General features: G+C 39.9%; 1 protein-coding gene and 1 long non-coding RNA gene across 19 annotated transcripts in view; both read left to right on the top strand.

Annotated features, from left to right (window-relative positions):
• The window catches only part of ccdc150 (coiled-coil domain containing 150), a 23,191-nt gene extending 5,892 nt beyond the window's left edge, over positions 1-17,299 (top strand). For 3 of the 18 annotated variants that reach the window (XM_081699924.1, XM_081699921.1, XM_081699922.1), the window contains exons 6-27: positions 234-363; positions 615-658; positions 756-848; positions 1,084-1,179; positions 1,779-1,903; positions 2,726-2,903; positions 3,080-3,148; positions 3,243-3,335; positions 3,460-3,531; positions 3,844-3,921; positions 12,422-12,484; positions 13,229-13,330; positions 13,510-13,580; positions 13,704-13,791; positions 13,870-13,958; positions 14,107-14,233; positions 14,349-14,540; positions 14,824-14,892; positions 15,128-15,259; positions 15,606-15,692; positions 16,143-16,307; positions 16,889-17,299. In XM_081699924.1, coding sequence (XP_081556050.1) covers positions 234-363; positions 615-658; positions 756-848; positions 1,084-1,179; positions 1,779-1,903; positions 2,726-2,903; positions 3,080-3,148; positions 3,243-3,335; positions 3,460-3,531; positions 3,844-3,921; positions 12,422-12,484; positions 13,229-13,330; positions 13,510-13,580; positions 13,704-13,791; positions 13,870-13,958; positions 14,107-14,233; positions 14,349-14,540; positions 14,824-14,892; positions 15,128-15,259; positions 15,606-15,692; positions 16,143-16,307; positions 16,889-17,002 — 2,277 coding nt within the window. In that variant the 3' untranslated portion in view covers positions 17,003-17,299. Of the gene's footprint in view, positions 1-233; positions 364-614; positions 659-755; positions 849-1,083; positions 1,180-1,778; positions 1,904-2,725; positions 2,904-3,079; positions 3,149-3,242; positions 3,336-3,459; positions 3,532-3,843; positions 3,922-12,421; positions 12,485-13,228; positions 13,331-13,509; positions 13,581-13,703; positions 13,792-13,869; positions 13,959-14,106; positions 14,234-14,348; positions 14,893-15,127; positions 15,260-15,298; positions 15,693-16,142; positions 16,308-16,680; positions 16,794-16,888 lie in introns of those variants that run through there. The other 15 variants (XR_014117855.1, XM_081699926.1, XM_081699925.1 and 12 more) reach the window with 15 other exon arrangements.
• Positions 17,300-17,786: 487 nt separating this feature from the next.
• LOC145651813 (uncharacterized) lies at positions 17,787-19,336 on the top strand. Its single transcript, XR_014117866.1, has 2 exons — positions 17,787-17,983; positions 19,134-19,336. It is a non-coding gene; the product is annotated as an uncharacterized LOC145651813 (long non-coding RNA).
• The last annotated feature ends 176 nt before the right edge of the window (positions 19,337-19,512 follow it).

Genomic DNA, 19,512 nt, shown 5'->3' on the forward strand with positions numbered 1-19,512 from the left:
AATACTCAATCTTCCATTTCATGATGTTTAAGAAACATGTTTGGTTTATTAACACTGGAGTTCATGGTTTGTTAATGTTAACTAGTGTTAATTAAGGGAACCTTGATGCAATGTGCTACCACTTTTACTAATTTAAAACAATATATTTTTCAGTTAAATTTCCAAATTGCCTTCCCCTAGCAAACTACTGTTAGATAGCTAAGCAGAGATGACCACCTCCTAATGCTCTATAGGTGAAGGTTCTTCAAACCGACTGCCATGCCCTACGTGTTGATGGACAGGAGGCAAGGGCAGAGCTAGAAGATAAGGACAATCTTATACAGTACTTGCAGGAAGAGTGTCAGCAGCTCAGGGACCAATTAGGTGAGTAGAGCAGTATAAGGGACATGATTTGAGGTTGGGTTTCCCTCCTGAGCCTTGGTTCATCTCGAAAGTTCTCCATCATGCTCTCAGGGAGTTTTTTCCTTGCCACTTACCTTGCCTTGGTTTGCTCATTAGTGTCTGAACCTGCATTCTTTGTATAGATGATTTCTGACAGTACATGCAAAAAGTGCTATACAAATTAATTTTAATTGAATTTGAACTGAAACTGGACAGTGTTTTGTGCTCATTAGGGCATAAGGAAGATCTCATATCAGAGCTAACCAAGGAGTTAAAGGTAAGAGACAGATTTCAAATTTGATGACCATTCAAAAACCTAACAGAAAACTGGACACCACTTATGATTGCATGTGTATGCATGTGCGTGAGTATAGAGTGTCAGAATAGCTTTGCAGAAGCAGCAGCAGGAAAACAGCAGACTCGTTAAGGATGGAGGAGAACTGAGAGCAGCTGCAGATAAAGTCCAGGTACTCACAAACACACTCACAAACACACATATACTAGTCACATACTAGACACAAGCAGCATAAACACACACATGCAAAGTATATACTTGTAGACATGTAATAATGTGCATCCACATTCAAGTCTAAGTCATCTGCTAGCCTATTTGTCAATCATTGTATTTCATGTTCGTAATCAATTGCCTCTCTCTCTCTCTCTCTCTCTCTCTCTCTCTCTCTCTCTCTCTCTCTCTCTCAGGAGCTGAATAATCAGTTGGACACTCAGTTTTCTGATTTGAGTTCAGCACTTCATTCCCTTACTGTGGAAAACAACCGACTACAGATCAGTCTGAAGGTAGCACTACTCACCACATGCCACGTAGGGTTCAGTCTGAAGGTAACACTATTGAACTCATGCTGAATAGGGTTCAGTCTGAAGGTAACACTACTGAACACATGCTTGATAGCATTCAGTCTGAAGCTAACACTACTGAACACATGCTGGATAGGGTTCAGTCTGAAACTAACACTACTGAACACATGCTGGATAGGGGTCAGTCTGAAGCTAACACTACTCACCACAGGCTAAGCAGGCTTCAAGCCATAAATTGGCATGATGTTGCTATGAAGACCCATGCGGGACCAATCACTGGGTTTTTACCATATATTCTTTGTATTCTATTGAAGGTTTTTGTGTGATCTTTTGGAAGGAAATTATGCCAAGGAAGCATTTGGGTTATTTAAGCTTTTTATAAGAGGCTTTTAAAAGTTTTAGTGCCTGTCAAAACAAGCAGTTTCACTTAAAGGGGACCAGACAGATGTGACTGGCTAAGTCTAAACAACTTTTGTCTTTTCAGCTTTTTAGAATGAAGTACCTCCCATATGTCATGTATGCACCTGAACATGTCATGTGTTAAACTAAGTTTGCTTGGATTGTTACTGTTTTGTTTTTAGGCGGAGCAGGAGCATGTGGCCCAGCGTGTGAAGGAGCAGGACCTGTTGTTAGACAGTGCCAGAAGAAATATCCAATCTGAACTGCAGGAGGTGCTAGCTGATAGGCTCTTGATTAAGAAGGAACTGTGAGTTAGCTAACCACAAATGTACAGATACACAGACACACACCACATTGCTGCAATATAGGTAATATATACTCTCCTTACAATGTAGTTGGTATATAATGAGACATTGACGTAGATGTTGTTATTTTGTCTCCAGCATATTGAATTACAAATGAAAGAAAGATTAAATTGTCAGCTTTAATTTGAGGGTACATACATCTATACTGGGTGAACCACAGAGGAAATTCAGCCCATCTGGTAAATAGCCAACCAACCCAAACTTTTAAAGGAACTGAAAGTAACAGCAAAAACAGTGTCATCATGTGATATATGGACTGCACTGTAACTAAAGTCTAGTTGATGAAGTTAAAGAGGATAGTCTGGATGTTGCACTGCTCTCTAGCAATCATATAATGACTTTATGATTAATATTATGTGTATGGCATGGTTGGCTAAAGGGTGGTCTTTGTACGGGGTGGGTTATATGCAGGAGATGTTTGATAGATAGAGGAGGATTTGGGTATAGTATGTTTGATTACGATTGAGGACAGGCTTTGTGTAGCATATGTATAAAGTATTAAGAGTAGGTATTGGATAGTTAAGGGATAGGTGAAAGGGTAGGTTATAAACAGTGTTTAAGGTTATAGATAAGTTATATATAGGGTATGGTTGGTTAAGAGAAAGTTAGATATGAGTGTAGATATGATTTTTAGTGCAGTGCCTGGCTGATGTTTGTAGGTATATCAACTAAGTTATATATAAATAAGTTATATATAAATACATGATACATAAAATGACTGGCGAGATCAGAAGCCAATCAGGTGTGCTCATTTCCCCCTAAAGGGAGGTTCTGAGGTCGGATCATGTCAGACTGCAGCAGAGTTCTGCTGTTGCCTTGGAGACAGCTGTCACTCACCAGGAACTGTTGGAGAGAACTATTGAGCGCTTGCGGGAGGAGGTCAGCAGTGCTGTTAGAAATGGAGAAACCATGCAGAAGGAGAAGGATGAGGTAAAGACTGAAGTACGCCATCTTTGAGGCCATCTTAGATAGCTTCTGCCTGAGAAACAGTGCTGTGTTTAGGTAAACTGCTGGGTTACGTTACAAATGGACATGCCTGGCATTTTCTGTACAAATGTTATAAATGGTAAAGTCTTTGTAAAAGAGAAAATCATTCTAACCTTCCCCCTGTCTCTCAGATGACTACAACAATCTCTAAACTGGAAAAAGAGCGTAACTCTTTAGAAACACAGCTTGCTGAGTTCCAGGTACAGATTCATGGAAAAATAAAATGTATTTTTATTTGTTTAGTTTTTGTAAATTCTTTTTGCCACTATTTCTGTTTCTGCATATAACTAACAGGAGGAGTTGTTTGAAACAAACTCCACCCTTCAGAATCGGGAGGAAGAGAACAAGGGGCTGATGGGAAGGCTGGAAGCTGTGCAGCATCAGCAGGTATAGAAGCCAAGAGGTCAGGTGGTCAGTGTTTAGAGAGTGAGCAGGTGTTACCTCCAAGCATCACTCTCTCTCTCTCTCTCTCTCTCTCTCTCTCTCTCTCTCTCGCTCTCTCTCTCGGCAGCAAGTAGAACAGGTGTTGCAGCAGCTGTTGGACAGTAAGAACAAGCTGGCCTATGAGAACAGCAAGCTGCAGGTGACAAAGAAGAGACACGTGTACACATTAACCCAATCATTAAACAGCCACATGAAAAAACTAATAAACACACAGACACGCACACTAGACAGTCATACAAACGTACACACACACACACACACATACACACACACACATACATGCATGCATACATACATACATACATACATACATACATATATATATATATATATATATATATATATATATATATATATATATATATATATATATATATATATATATATATATATATATATATGATTCTCAGGCTCTGTGTGTGTGTGTGTGTGTGTGTGTGTTTTTGTTCAGACTCAAGTTCAACAGCTGGAGGTGGAATGCACAATGGAACGGCAGACAAGCTCCTCTCTAGAGAGCAAATACACACAAGTACACATACGCACACACGTGCACACACGCATACCAACTATTTTATGGAAAACCATTACAGAGGTACACAGTCACATGCACACATTCACTTTTAATATCACAAGCCAGTTTCTACTGTACGTGTAACACTACTGTAAGTGTTTGTTCTCACTGACTGACCAACTAGCCTATGCAGTTGCTAGCTACCGAGGTATCTAGCTAACTTAGCAGTACACACAAGTGTCTAGCAGTGATTAGCAGTATAGATCAGCTAGTTACAGTGCTCTGCTGGTGGCATGCTTTCTTAATAAGATGATGGCATGGCCACCACTTATTAATGAGTGGGAATGAGATCCTAATGCGTAGAAACGAGTTATTAAGGCTTGGGAATGAGATAATTAAAGTGGGAATGATATAATTAAGGTGTAACAACAAACAAGATGATGAAGGTGATGTTCATTAAGATGTGACCACACGCAGCATCAAGGGCAACACTGCTAGGTTTTTGCGGAAAAGGGAGAGTTGTTTGATTTTTTTTTAAATTTTAACCTTTAAATGAATTATGCTGATATGTTGGAGTCACTTGCAGTGAGACATAATTCTAAGCAAGAGACATCTAATTCTCATACTCTGAGCAAATGGCCTCAGATGCAGACAGTATGCAGACTTGGCAGAAGTGACTGGTTTCATTGTGGGAGGCTACATGACTACAGGTAGGTGTACACCAAATGTTTGGAATTGGTTATTGAAGCAGGAAAGGAAGACATTGGACTAATTCTTGCAGCTGTAAACCCTGAAGCATCAGCCATGCGACACTGCAAGGGACTTAAACATAGGTGGTATTTTGCTGGTGGGCTTAACTATGTCTAGCATATAGATTCTTGACAAATTAAAACCCCATGCTCAAGTGACACACAAACGGTGACCCACATGTTATAGGCTGTGGAGCAGATAGGTGGCTGCCCCAGAATCGTCCGTGCAAATTTGAAGAATGTGGTGGTTCAAGACCTCCAGATATTACTCTGCCAGCATGATACCAATGAGAAAGCAGAGGAAAAAAGTGAAAGCAGCAGATCAAGTACCACAAGTTTACAATGAAGCGATTAGGAGGCAGGCGTATGTGCAGAGAAGAGCAAATTTTATTATGGGCAAACACAGAGTTGCAACCATTATAACAGTCCAGGGTCAATTTACCAACGTAGAGTCCAGGATTAGCTAAATGAAACAAAACATATGACAAAAGCGAAGTTGGCTATAACAAAGAGGCTAGGATAAATGAAGGCTAGAATAAACACAAAGCTAGGAAACACGAACAACTAGGAATAACAAACAAGGGCTAGGATATTACACGCACGAAGGCTATGTACATGACAAGCTAGGACAATGACCAGCACTGAAATATGGCAAACACAGGGCTTAAATGCTGAACACAACAAGACTAGAAATTAGGAAACTATGGAACCAAACAACAAGGAAGTAACGCAAAACAAAGACACGAGACAGGGAAACCATGGAGACGGGGACACTAGGAGGGTGGCCAATCATGACCATAAACCAAAGAATAAAGAAATTGTTGGGGATAACGTTGGAGTATTGGATACAGCTGATGGGTGAAGTGAAAGACCAGGGGGGTATTCCAGAAAGCAGGTTTAGCCACTAATCCACATTGGTTATCTCAGAGATTGTGGAAACTCTTGGCCTTCCGTTCAAAAAACTGGGCTCAGAACAGGTGTAGGATTTGCCCTCAATTTAACTTCAAATTGTATGCATCAGTATTCTGTTTATTTTTAATAACATTTTTACTACTTTAAGCTTTCTTTTAACAGAGTATGATGAGCATTATGTAGGGAATGTCCTTTTGGCATCAATTGTTGGTCTATTAAAAATGTAGGCCATTCAGCTTACTCAGATATTTTCCTGGGCATCTGTGAAAGTCAACAAGGTCTCCATAAAATTTTAATTATATTAACAAGACATTTAAAAATATATATATGTGGCCAGGCCAGTTTAAGACTATGACTCTTATCATGAATCTATATTTCATATAGCCTGCATAGATTCACATTCCTATTGGTCCTTCAGTAGTAAATATATGCAAATTGAAATCTCTCCATACAGCTAATGTTAAGGCAATTACAAAATGTTTTCTTGCAATTCAAGACTTTGTTTCACAATGCACTTGCTTTCTCCACTATCAAAAAATTGTAGTAATAATAATAATAATAATAATAATAGTCTTCAATAGCCTAATAATAATGGCTATATGATACACTATATTCCAACAAATTTGCACAAGGCATGTCACTTCATGTCATTATATGATAATCACATGTTCATTCACATGTGATTTAAAACAGGATTTCTTTCTATATCACAGAGGGTATCCCTGCCTGCTGCCTCTTATGACACCACATCTTGACCCTGCTAAAGTCTCTCTGACTGCAGGACTAGGGCCAGGAATGAGACAGAAACTTAGGCCAGGCCAAGTTCCGGTGCCGGGGTGAGCCCTGAGCGTTCATCCCTGAGAAGGCATGACACTTTATTTTGGGTTGTTTGGTACAGCAGACCCTGCCATACCACACAATGACCAGAGGAAGAAACCATGGCAGAGATGGTAAAGTTCTTAAGAAACACCACTAGCATAAAATTACTTCTCAAATCCCTCACCATCCCCCTGCATACGTTTGAAAACGGTAGTAAAATCTTTATAAGAAGGTTTTCAAATTTGTTTGATGTCATGCGAATATTTCATCTCCCAACCAATTTACAAAAGGTCTGTAAAATCATATGACCCTGGCTTTTTTCACATACTGCCTTTCATGCACTTACATCTTTGTACATATGTAGATGTTATGTAACTTGATGTACGATACTCAAAATAATCCTTAAATAATCCTTAGCCATTAGCCTTCTTCCTGTAATCTAAGAAGAGTGACGCTCAACTATAAGACTGCCACTATATGCATATCACTACAAGTAGCTATGAGTAAAAAAAATCTCAACATTTTGAATTATGCTTACAAACATTTACTTTACATTTTCTTCACTGTAAACACTGTTTAATAACCCTTGGATTATATAGGATACATTTTAAAACAAAATCATAACCCAGCGAAATAGCTGATACATTTTGAATGATTAAATAGGCTTTAGGCTATACAATTTTGCAGTTTTATGAACTCATATTGACTGTTGTTCCTTTGCTAACATTGTTGTATTACCCTTTAAAATATATGACCTTTTAAAGTATATATGGAATTTTTATATGAGTTAAAATTCCAACAGAACGTAATAAGAAGCTCTCCTGTTTTTTATTGCTCTCATCTATGTAGAATACCATTATCTGTGCTAAACTGATGATGGCCTTTAAAGTTAACCATGAATGGGCTTCAGTTAAGTTCAGTCTAGTCACAGTTACTGACTTTTATCTCTGAAATTTTAACCTGATATTATGGAACCAAGAACTCTGGGTATGTAGGGTCAAGTTAGTTCAACTCAGAGTTCAAGGTTAAGTTTAAGGTTTGTTAAATCTGCTTTATGGAATAGTCCCCAGGAATTGTTTATGCTTTTGGAACATCCAGGCAAGTGATGTTTCTGAGCTGGCTACTATAGTGATCTCATTTGAATTTTAATGTCAAGGAATCTGATAATTTGCCCACAATGCTTTCTACAACACATTGTTCTTACACAACAACAACAACAATTTTAATAATATGCAGGAAGCTCTCCAACTGAAGAGTTTAATGAAATGAAACCAAACATAAAAGTGCACTAATCTAATTAATATCAGCACAGTTGATTAATATGCCCCTGTTTTAGCAGTCTGCAACTGAAGAGTTTAATAAAAAACCAGTGAAATGAAACTGAGCTTAAAGGTACACTAACCACATCTAAAGAAAGCCAACATAACTTCAGTGACTGACAGTCAGACAAAGAAACACTTAGAAAGGCTTATAAAGGAAATGACATAACATACTGGTGATGCAGTAAATGATGCACAATATGAGCTACCTGAGTGGGGCGGGGCATTAAACCAAAACACAGAATATGTGCAAAGAAAACAAAACATAAACAAAAAACCACTGCCTCCTGATGGCAGGCAGAGGGTGGGGGGGCACCGTCACAAATAAGCTTAATAACCCTGAACCCTCAACATCCTAGTTAAACAGGTTAAATTGTTGATTCTTTCTGAATACTTTAGCATTTAAAGAAGTTATGTTTAATTACTGTTTGTGAGTTTTGTAATGTAGCTAGAAACATGGCGGTGTTCGGGTGGACAGTGCAATGCTTTAAAATTACTGTTGCTGATACCATCCAGCTCCTTCTCCATGAATTTAAAACAATCCAATGTGAGGTCACCATTCATTGTTTGATCCAGCCACTGTTTTAAATTTGGGGAGGATCAGTATCTGGAGGAGTAATGTAGGTGTATTTGGACAAAGAACAGTGTAATCTTTCCCGGTTTCATGGTCCCCAGGATACCAGTGCTTTGAGCTTTTATTATTGTTTTGAAGTGTGTCTCTGCCTCTCCTGTGATTTGTGTTCTTGTTATCCAATCAATTATTCGATCTCAGTGATATCTCTCAAGTCACACAGGTATACATAACACTGCACAAAGCTCTTTGCTTGCACACTTGTTATTTCAGAGTCTATAAGTGCCAATTATAGCTACAACTTGCAGGACAGTTCAGTCTATAGTTACTAAATTAGTCTCTGTAGATTGCTTTTCTTAAGAGTTAGAATGATTTATGAGACTGAAGAGATTTGTTTCTTTGGGAGAACTTGTAGTGTTTTGTGTCTTCCATCTGTTTCTTGGTACAGATATATAATCTAAGGATTTTCAACTTGATTTTGTCATACAGATCCTCAATGTAACTGTCAACATCAATCACGTTTTGTAAAAAGTTATGGATGTCACAAAAGTGACTTTTGTGACTTGAAGAAACCATTTGGAGGAAAAAGTGATCCTGCCATTTGTTGGATGCTGTTCACTGTTGTCTACCAATCAACAGTGACATGTCTGACATGTCCTGCCACCTTTCACAGCTCATACCTGATTAAAATCATTGTCTGTCTCACTGAAAATCATCCACCTGATTTCTATGCTGCTTATACTTCCATTTCCCCTCAGTTTATTTAAAGTCTTTGTTCTTTTGATTACTTATTCTTCTGAAGCACAGAGTCTTGCTTTTGATATTTCGATCAAGTGATTTTTCCAGAGGAAGAAGCTGCAGGCTGACAGTTGTGACATTAAAGCAACAGTTGCCAATCTGTCTCTGTAACTGGGTGTGATGGTGGAGGCAGGGAGGGAGTGAGATGCAAGTGTTCCAGTGGAGTTTCTTTATTGAACATGATGATGAGAAACAAAAGGTGCTCAGAGGCTGAACAAAAAGAAAGCAGAAGCAAATTGCGCTGGCAGTAAATTCTCTGGCATAGACTTGGCAGCCGTAGGCTTGAACGAGGCATGCACGCTGAGCTGGAGCAGTGCACTGTACTGAAGGCAGGGGCCTCTGGGGTTTAAATAGGCAGAAACATAAATGAGGTTCAGGTTCAGGTGATCAGTAGGTGGGGGATTGTGAACCAGGTAGGCGTGGTGCCTGTGTGTGAATCAGTGGGCATGTCCCTCTGGCTGGGTGGCCAGTGCACTGTGACAGTGGGGATGTACTTTGAAATGTCTTGCTCAGACATCAGTGGAATTACCAACCAATCTGTGAAATCAAGAAGTACAAATATTTGTAAAATAAATCAATAATTTCTGTGGAACTGAGTGATCCAATACTGTGGCACAATTGAATAATATATTAGTTTTCAAGAAAAACTAAGGAGGGTACATGGCAAACTATGAGGTGCTACACAAGCACAAACCTCACCATAGCATAAAGGACAAATAAACCCTCATATGGTGGTAGACATTATGTTACATGATTTATTTTTGACAATGGATATAATGCTAAAATACATTCACTCTGTCTCTAAAGAAATAACAGGCCTAGCCACACTTGTTTACTTATACAAAGATGGTGGAAAATCAACATCATTTATTTATATTCATTTACATTTTACATTTACAGCATTTGGCAGACGGTCTTATCCAGAGCAAGTTAAAAAGTGCTTTGTCATTTACTCAAGAATGCATCCTAGCCAGTACAGTAGGCTAGAGTCCAAGATACCATTGAACTAGAATACTGTTGAAATACAGGGATCAATGCTGATGCCTAGAAGTGCAAAACACATATAAGCTCTATAGCAGACAGCAATAAGTGCAATAAACAATACCCTACAATAGGTATTAGAGTTTCAGGTAGTCAACATAGGAGCAAGATCCGTGGTCATTTAAATATCCACAAACAGATGGGTCTTCAGTCTGTCTTTTTGTATTCACTGGCTTGAAAAGCAGTTAATATAAGTTAAATGTTCCTTCCACCTGTCTCTTACACATCAAAGATGTCAAATCATTTGCACTTTAATAATGACTACCTTTGCTGGAAGTATCACCTTAACATAAGCATACAGTACTATGCAAAAGTCACAAACCACCCTCCACTAATTTCATTTCCAGTCAAATAGTCCAAGTTACTAGTTTTCCAGGAGATAATCTTTCATAAGGAAGAAGAAATGAAGTCATGGAAATGCAAGTGGAGAAACAGGAGTTTTCAAATCTAAAGTTATATTAGTTTAGTTAAATATATAAGTACATGTATTTTATAAATATATATAAATATACTTATATAGTTAGCTATATTTCAAAGAAATGTTACAAAGACATTTGGACTCCTAACAACTGTAAAACCTGGTAGACCACCAGAATTGTCCCCAGCATAATCTGTTTTCATCTTTAAACCAAGCTTTAGTCATAGTAATATGTCTTTGTAAATCTGAAAGTTTTACATGCAATTCCTTCTGTAGTCTGCTTGAGCATCAAAATACAACTGCGGCAGCATTTAATGTATATACATTTATTCTATATACATTTTATTTTTAAAATAGTTAATTAAAGTCGTCAATATGATTCATAATACCACAGTCTAAGCGGATGTAATGTAAGGGTTAACTGTTTTGACAAGATCCGACACACTTAACTACTGCTGACACCAGAGTGAATGAGTGAATGTTTTGCATTGCTATTTATCCTTTATTTTGCTATCTTTTTAATAAATAATTATTAGATGTTATTTTCAAACATTTAACAACCTTTCTTAATAGTAGACCTGTTGAAATAGCAGCCTAAAAGCCAGCCTTGCTATTCTTTGACAATCATAAGGTAATTATAAATCCATGACGCCATATGCCCTGTACCTATATATATACCTAAACTGTGGGCACAACCAAATGTTCCAGCTTTACCAAGTTCTTCCCACACCTTTATGATCTTATTCCCACAACTTTCTTGATTTTGTTTCCACACCTTAATGATCTCATTCCCATACTTTAATGATCTCAACCCTATTCCTTAGTAACTCTACACATTAGGATCCCGTTCCGACACCTTAACAAGTCATGGCCATGCCTTCATTTTATTAAAAGTAATGTCACCAGCAGGGCTCCATGAGTTTTGACTAGTGGGATTTGTTGGAGGCAGTTCATGTTAACATTTGAACTTGCTAACTTGTATTCTGGAATGTTTACGATGAGATTAATGTGAATGAGGATTGTTGTAATCATCATTAATCAGATTAGCCTTTTCCACGTTGTCAAGTGCGGAAAAAAATTTATTTTTCCACTTAGCAAACACATGATTCTGATTTGCAAACACAAGCCTCTTAGTGAGACAGTATGCATATTTATTGTCTAGCTATGTTATAAGATAGATCTGTCATATCACTGCAGTCAGGCTCTTTGGAGAAACCATACATTATAAAGATCTTGGGGGTTTTTTAAATGAATGCCCAGCTACCTTTTATCTAAAGCAACTTACAATTATGACTGAGTACAACTTGAGCAACTGAGCCTTGCTCAGGGACAACTTGAACCAGCAACCTTCTGATTACAAGTCAAGTACCTTAACTACTAAACTACCACTGCATAATTCCTCTTATACAAGAACATGACAGTTTTATTCTAGAAATACTTTTAGCTGTTGTTTTTTGTTTATGACTGAATACAACTTGAGGGTTAAGGGTCTTGCTCAGGGAGCCAGTAGTGGGGCTTGAACTGGCAACCTTCTAATTACAAGGCAAGCACCTTAACCACTGAGTTACCACTGCCCTTTATTTAACATTCATTGTTATCTGTGGCTATGACTAACACTTGCAAACAAACAGTAAAGTAAACTAATGTTTGGCACTTTATACAGCGGATTATCTTAGAACCAAGGCTTTTTTCTAAGCAATAAGATATAGAACACCACTCACATTCTGTGCTTCCTTTGTAGATTTCCAAGCATTTTTGATGTTATACTGTTGACACTAGTAGAAAAATTGCTTTGCATTGGAGGCAGTTCGTAGAAACTGAGCTTGTCTAGTGGCCTTGTTGAGTTTGCATTTAGTATAACACATTCTGTAACATTCTCTGACTATTTCAGGTTAGCACAGAGCTCAGGTGTGTGAAGCTGAACTATGAAAGTCTGCAGGAGCAGCTCAAACAGGTATATGCACACTCTTACCATCTTTTACTGTCTGTGAACTAATTAAGGTTGATATAAATTACTTTTCCTGATAAAATGGTGACTGTGCCACTTTAATATACTTTCAAAAGTTTTAAAGCCCCAAGAGGCCTTAACTTGTGGCTGCTTTCTAAATGGGTTAATATTGCCCAAAGTATGAATTAATAGTGTCTTTTAATGTCTACATGTACTTTGCCAGAGATTCTCCTCATTCAGTTTATATATGGCAGTCCTAATCATTGGTAAATCTTATGTACATTTCACCCTCAATAATCAAATGTTGCTTGCCCCGCCCCATAACATCAGTAACAACTGAATTCCCACTTTAATGATCTGTGCAGCCTCACCAGTGAAAGAACCCTCACGATGAAAAGCTCACTTAGCAAGTGTAGCCTACTGTGATCATTCTTCAATCACTATCTATGTTTGTACAAGTAGGGCTGGAAAAGCCTGATTCTTCCCACTTGTGACAGTGTGTAGTTGTGAGTAGTGTAGATGGTCTGTCAGATGTCAGTCCAGCTTGACCATTATATTAGTACAACATCCAGACTTAGATAGGTTTGTTCAGTGAATTCAGCTGGTTTGTTATCTTGTGTTTTCTGGGAAAGTTTTCTCTCTCTTTTTTTTTTTTGTGTGTGTGTGTGTGTGTGTGTGTGTGTGTGTGTGTGTGTGTGTGTGTGTGTGTGTATGTCTGTCTGTCTGTCTGTCTGTCTGTCTGTCTCCCAGGCAAAGAGAGATTTACGAATGAAGGATTGTGAGGTGTGCATGTTGGGCGAGGACATGCTGAGAGAGCAGCTCACCACACTGCAGCTACAGCCCAGAGACATGGTGAGGAAGAGGATCTGGATGGCAAGACCAACACCAAGAGAGCTAGAGACCAGAGGATTTGTGTGTGTGTGTGTGTGTGTGTGTGTGTGTGTGTGTGTGTGTGTGTGTGTGTGTGTATGTAACAGGGTGAAGTGACTGAGATGCGGGGGAATGTTGTAATGTCTCACTCCTGTTTGCAGCAGAACACTAAGGCTCTGCAGATGGAAGTGGGAGGCAAAGAGCAGGAGCTTCGTACTCTCCAGAGAGAAAGGTGTGTGTGTGTGTGTGTGTGTGTGTGTGTGTGTGTGTGTGTGTGTGTGTGATCATGATTATCAAAAGACTCCATGTTGTAATAGAGAAATCTGAGTGTCATGGTCTGTATGTGTTACATTAGACTGCGGAGTCTACAAGAAATCCAGAAGCTCAAAGAGGAAGTGGAAAATCTACATAGCTTGCTGAAAAACACTATGCATGAAGAAAAGGTTACATTCATACATAAACACACACATAATACACAAGAACATAAACAAAGTCTTGAACCCACTCAAAGGCTGTTCTAGGTGGCTGTTGTGGGAGAGGCATTGGACACAGCTCAGGTGGACAACAGGAAACTCTCTCAGAATTTAGAGCAGACCTTACACGCCAAGCGGTACGCACAGCAGAAATTACAGCAAAGCCAAAAACAGTAGGGTAGCACCCTCAAGCATAGGTGTGGTGGGGGAGGACTGGGGGCATAAATTAGTGATATTTGACATTTAGTTTTTTCTGAGTACATGTATGCATTCTTCCGTCATCAGAGAGGCGGAGTTAGACGAAGCGAGGAAAGAGATTGGGCATTTGACTGAGCAGGTTGACACCCTTAGTCAGCAGCTCCAGAGAGAAAAGAACTATGGGAGGAAGTTGGCTGACAAGGAAATATCCGAGGTACTATCTGATTCAGCACCTTTTAAATATTTGTTTGTTTATCTTTTCTTTCTTTTTGTTAAGATAATTTTTTGTTATCTTTGTTGTCCTCTCCTTTTATCTGCTCCACTACCAGCTAAAGAAAGCACTTGATAAAGCTTCAGCCAGGTCAGGTGACCTCTCACAAGCCAATCGAGAGCTACGGGAGAAATTTTCAGAGCTGGAGAAGATAGTGTCCAGTCAGAAGTCTCGAATTAAAGCTCAGAAAGCCCAGCTAAAACAGCACCTGGACAACAGAACGGCTTTGGCACATTCAAAGAAAGTCAAGGTGTGACATCTAGACAAACAAACAGGATATGAATGAATCAGTGAGTGAATGAAGAATGGAAAGAAGGAGGGTAGTCAGTCAATCAGTCAGTTATATAGTGTCTTTCTCAGAACCCAGAGGAGCTTTGCAATCAACATGTAGCTTTTACATCCAGTCAACACACATTAAACACAAGCATACACTGGTGTTACTGTAAGTATGATCTAAATCATCTCATTATCCTAAGCCTAATTATAACACTGACTTAACCTAAGTCTGGTAAAGCCTTGCATCTGTTGTACAGGATTTGGAAGCAGAAATCACAAGCCTGGAAAACTCAAAGAATGAATATGAGAAGAAGTGTTTGGAACAGGTACCTGACACATATACACGCGCACAAACAAAAACACATTCTCAACAGACAACAAAAACACAGAACTCAGTTGACAAAGCAGACAAATAAACACACACACATACATATACATACAAATTTACAGATACCAGCACATAACAGATACTTTACACATCCTATTTCACTTTGGAACAGAAAGAGGATGGTTTTATGGTTATATTCCAAAGTTTTACTGTTGCAAAACTGTGTCTGTTAGTCTCAGTCATTGCTGCAGGTGCGCAATGAAATGGTATCTCTGCAGACTGAGCTGCAGAGTCTGTCCTCCAGCCAGCAGGGGGAGCTACAGGCAGCAAGAGACCTCACTCATAGACTACAAGAGAAATGCAAGGTTAATTTTTTCTTTCCTCCTCTTCTCTCTGTACATCAGGCTCTTTCCAATCTTTCCACTCTGTGGGGCTGTGGTAGCTCAGTGGTTAAGGTATGTACCTAGTAATTATAAGAGTGCCAGTTCAAGCCCTGCTACTGCCAAGTTGCCACTGTTGGGCCCCTGAACAAGACCCTTAACCATAATTGTAAGTTGCTTTGGATAAAAGCATCAAATAAATGTAAATCTACTTTCCTTACCCTGTCTTTTTCTTCTAGTGTCTTTCAACCCAGGAAAATATCTAATAGACCACTTCTACCTCAAAACTAGAAATAAATAATGAGCAGTTAGTTCTGAACTCTGTGTGTAGATGCTGGAGATGTATGTAGCAAGGTTGAGAGAGGAGAGGGATGAAGCAGAAGTGAAAATGAGGGAAGTCAGTTTGGAGTCCCAGCAGGTACAGCTGCTCCTATCGCATTACCACAGAGTCACACTGTCATATGGTCACAATGCTCTCATAACACACTGTCACTGTACACTTCCATTATGCTACCATCACACAGTCACGCCTACTACTAGCAAATGTTACAGAAACATCAGAAATATATAAATGCTCAGCATATTATTATTTGTGTTTCATTTTATAAGTTGTTTTTTAAAATCCATAACAATGGAGATCGTAGAAACACCCTTACAATGTGAGACTCTGGAATTTTGTAGACAGTAAACCTGTTAAGTTAAACTGCAGGGATCAATATATTTGGTCTCTGATCAATTTGTAAAATAGTCATTGATCGATTCACTGATGGCTTTTGATTATTTGGCTCCCACTTCAGAGACTTATTCAGCATTCCTTTTTCTTCCACTTCATTTTTGCTGTCCAATCTTAACCCTTTTCTGTGCACAGATCTCCGACAACCTGCAGGAGGCACACTGTTGGTTCCGTGCCAAGTTCGAGAGCTTAAAAACAGAGGTGGAGCAGAATGGGGTGGAACCTCTGGAGTGTGCTGAGCAATCCAGGGGAACCTCAAGAGACAGCACAACAGGCTCTCTTACAGAGGACACTGGCAAGGTGCTCTCCAGTAGGACCAATAGGGGCTGTGTGGGTTCAAATTTCAGACCAGGAAGGATGGAGTCCTGCTCCTGATGATTACCTCAGTTCCCCTGCCTCTGCTTTTAACTAAACCTGAGCAGCACCAGGGTAATGGTCTCATGGACTCTGTTTCCATCCCTCTTTAAATCAGCCTGCTCTTAATTTTTTCATAGGTTACCCCTTTCACAAGCAGTTTCAAAACGCTAAGTATAACTAGAAGGATTTACATGTTATAATCCTGCTAGATGTTTGAATTGAAACAAACCCACTTAATATGGTTATAGTACTTTTAGTACAACATAACAATGAGTCCACCCATGAGTCTCCTGTTATAGTTTTTCTATTCCACCAGTCTTGACTTCCACAAGGATATCTAGATCTGGTACAGATTGACTCTGTCCTGTGACCTCAGCAACACTAGAATTTGGTCTGCAATCAGCTTGAACTGGTCCTCCAGCCAGATAGGTACTAGGACCTTTTTTGGAATAGGGAATGTGTCCTACTTTAAATAGATGACTGGTGTCCTCCAAGCCCTGAAGCCTGTGCTGTTGTGTGCTCAGGTCCTGCTGTGTGTGGCTGAGCCAGAGGTGGAGCGCTGGGAATCTACCTTGCAGCGCTGGGAGACAAAGAGAGAGCTGGCTCGCATTGCCCAGGGCTGCAAACCCACAGGATGAACACAGCCGTGCACACATACGCTTACTGCACACTAACTAACATTGACACACACGCACACACACTGCACATTCACTAACATTAACATACGCACACACACCACGTTGTATAAAAGTATGCTTCAGTACTTAGAAAATCCATGAGGTACACCTCTATTTATATTTATTGGCTGCTAAAAACTAGAGTGTGGAAAATGTAGAATATTTTCTGTCATTTTACCTGAGGCTATGAGCCTCAGGTAAATAATGCAGGTATATATCTCTGAGAGAATTATAGCTAATAAAACTATTGTGAATTGATTTATATGTTTCATGTTTTTCAAATTTTAACATATGTGGCATTTGTGTCAGAATGATTTGCTCCAGTTTTCAAATGGAGCTCACGGTTAGATCAAAACAGTGTCAGTTACTGTTATTTGAACAAGTAATGAGTTCAAATAACTGTTGTGACAATCTGCATTTGGGACAAAATTTATATATAAGAATACATTTATATTATATATAGGACGATGTGCTTTCGTGTCACTACATGCAAGTGAAAACTAAAAAGTTCACATACACCTCTGCATGAAAATCAGCATAATTCTAGAGTAATCTTGGGAATATTCGCAGATAAGTGATGCGATAAAGTTATTACGGTTTTATATTCTGTCAAGTTTACTTTTTCATTTACGCTGTAACTGAGATACCCGGCAGCTGTTTTCAAGCAGCAACTGCTCCTAAGCGGAGACGCTCGTGCCACAGAGCGCGCGTTCGCGCATCTCCCCCCCCCCCCCCCCCCCGTGCACGAGACTGACTGCTCTTCTGCCACGTAATCCCGGTCAAGCGAAACACGCGACGGCGAACGAGCCTCCGCGCGCAGTCAAGAGCCGCCGGAACAGCACACGAGCGGAGGGAAAATAGTGATACAGCCGACTGGAAGTGCTGACAGAATCAGGGAGCTGCGAACGGCACTCCCCGTTTGATTAAACGGGACTAAACGAGGTAAGCGAAAGTGTTGGAAAGTATGTGACTACACGTCGTTCACAATCCACTTGCTATAAACGGCAACAGAGTCCGATTTCAGACTCATGCGTTTAGCAAGACTGTCGTTTTAGCTGGCGTGGATTTGAGATTTTCAATACGGTCGTTTCAAGCATATCGAGCAGTGGGTTTATAACGCCTCTCCTTGTTTTCGTCCCGTGTTTTGTCAGGGGTAATGAGTTTGCCACATGCGGACCGTTTATGGTACTGCGTGGCTGTGGCGAAGCTGCAACTTTCCTTGGCTGTCAGATGTTTCCACGAGTTGCACAAAAAGTTACTAACTCTTGGCTAAGACAGCAAGTGTAAACTTTAAAGATGTTGTGATAGAGATTACTAGAATTTCGGACAGAGTTTGTCTTAATGCCCTGGAAAGCCGAACATAAAACTCGAACCTTTCTAGTAAATAAATCAAACGTGCGCGAGCAGTCGGGTTTTGAAGGAACGTCGTCACACCCACGTGTGGCTTTGTTGAGAGGAGGCTGGGTTTAACCGGACACATCTGGATCAGAGAGGTGTTTGATTTTGTTTTTCGTCAGTATCTTTAGATCGTCGTCATAAAGTTGCACAAAGTCGCCAACAGCACCACCAGACCTTCTTGACTGCAGTCAGTGATGATATGAAAGAAATGACACTGTCGCCTAAAGGTTGTTGTGTACAGTGGAGTGAGCTATTATAGCAGATACACGTACAGGAAGTTTAGCATTTTACACCCAGTTCCTGTTTGCCTGGAAGAGGCATTTGGAGCTCGATTTCTGTTTTGGCTTGTGTGTGCATGTTTGTGTTTGTGTGGGGGTGGGTGTGCACATGTCTGTATGTGGGGAGAATGTTACCCTGTATTTGGAAGGGGTTTTGTTGCCCCCACATCAGCATTTTCACTGCTGGTCTTTGCACAGTTGCTATGACTACAAGTGGAAAGTTTCTGCAGAAACCTAGAAAGGGAGAAAAACACAAATTTTCCTGAATCGACCTATAACTCATGCCTATATATTACAATAATGTTACTCAATCTCATTTTATGCACTCTTGGTCTAGTCTAATTTATACATAAAAGCAGGCCAACTATCAGTAAGTAAATAATGAATGTCTTTTTCACACACTGCTTTTTTTGCAGGCTGAGAACATTGATTTGGAGGCTCTGTATATGTGATCACTGCTGCTCTGGCATGTGTGAGGGATTGTGTGTGTGTGCGTCTGTGTTTGTGAGTGAGAGTGTGAGACAGCCTTTCCTGTGTGAATGAGTGCGAGGCATCATGCGGCAGCTGAAGGGCAAGCCGAAGAAGGAGTCGTGGAAGGATAAAAAGGAGAGGAAGCAGGCTATGCAGGAGGCCCGCGAGCAGGTGGCCACCGTGGTACTGCCCACGCTCGCTGTCCTCGTGCTGCTCATCGTCGTCTTCGTCTACGTGGCCACCCGACCCGGAGCTGTCCAATAGGCTCTCGACCCCCAAAGACCTGCCCACAGCCACGCCCACCACATCTACAACATCTGGAAA

Source organism: Electrophorus electricus, chromosome 17 (assembly GCF_041902795.1).
Source record: "Electrophorus electricus isolate QZ-2024a chromosome 17, ASM4190279v1, whole genome shotgun sequence".
NCBI lineage: Eukaryota > Metazoa > Chordata > Actinopteri > Gymnotiformes > Gymnotidae > Electrophorus > Electrophorus electricus.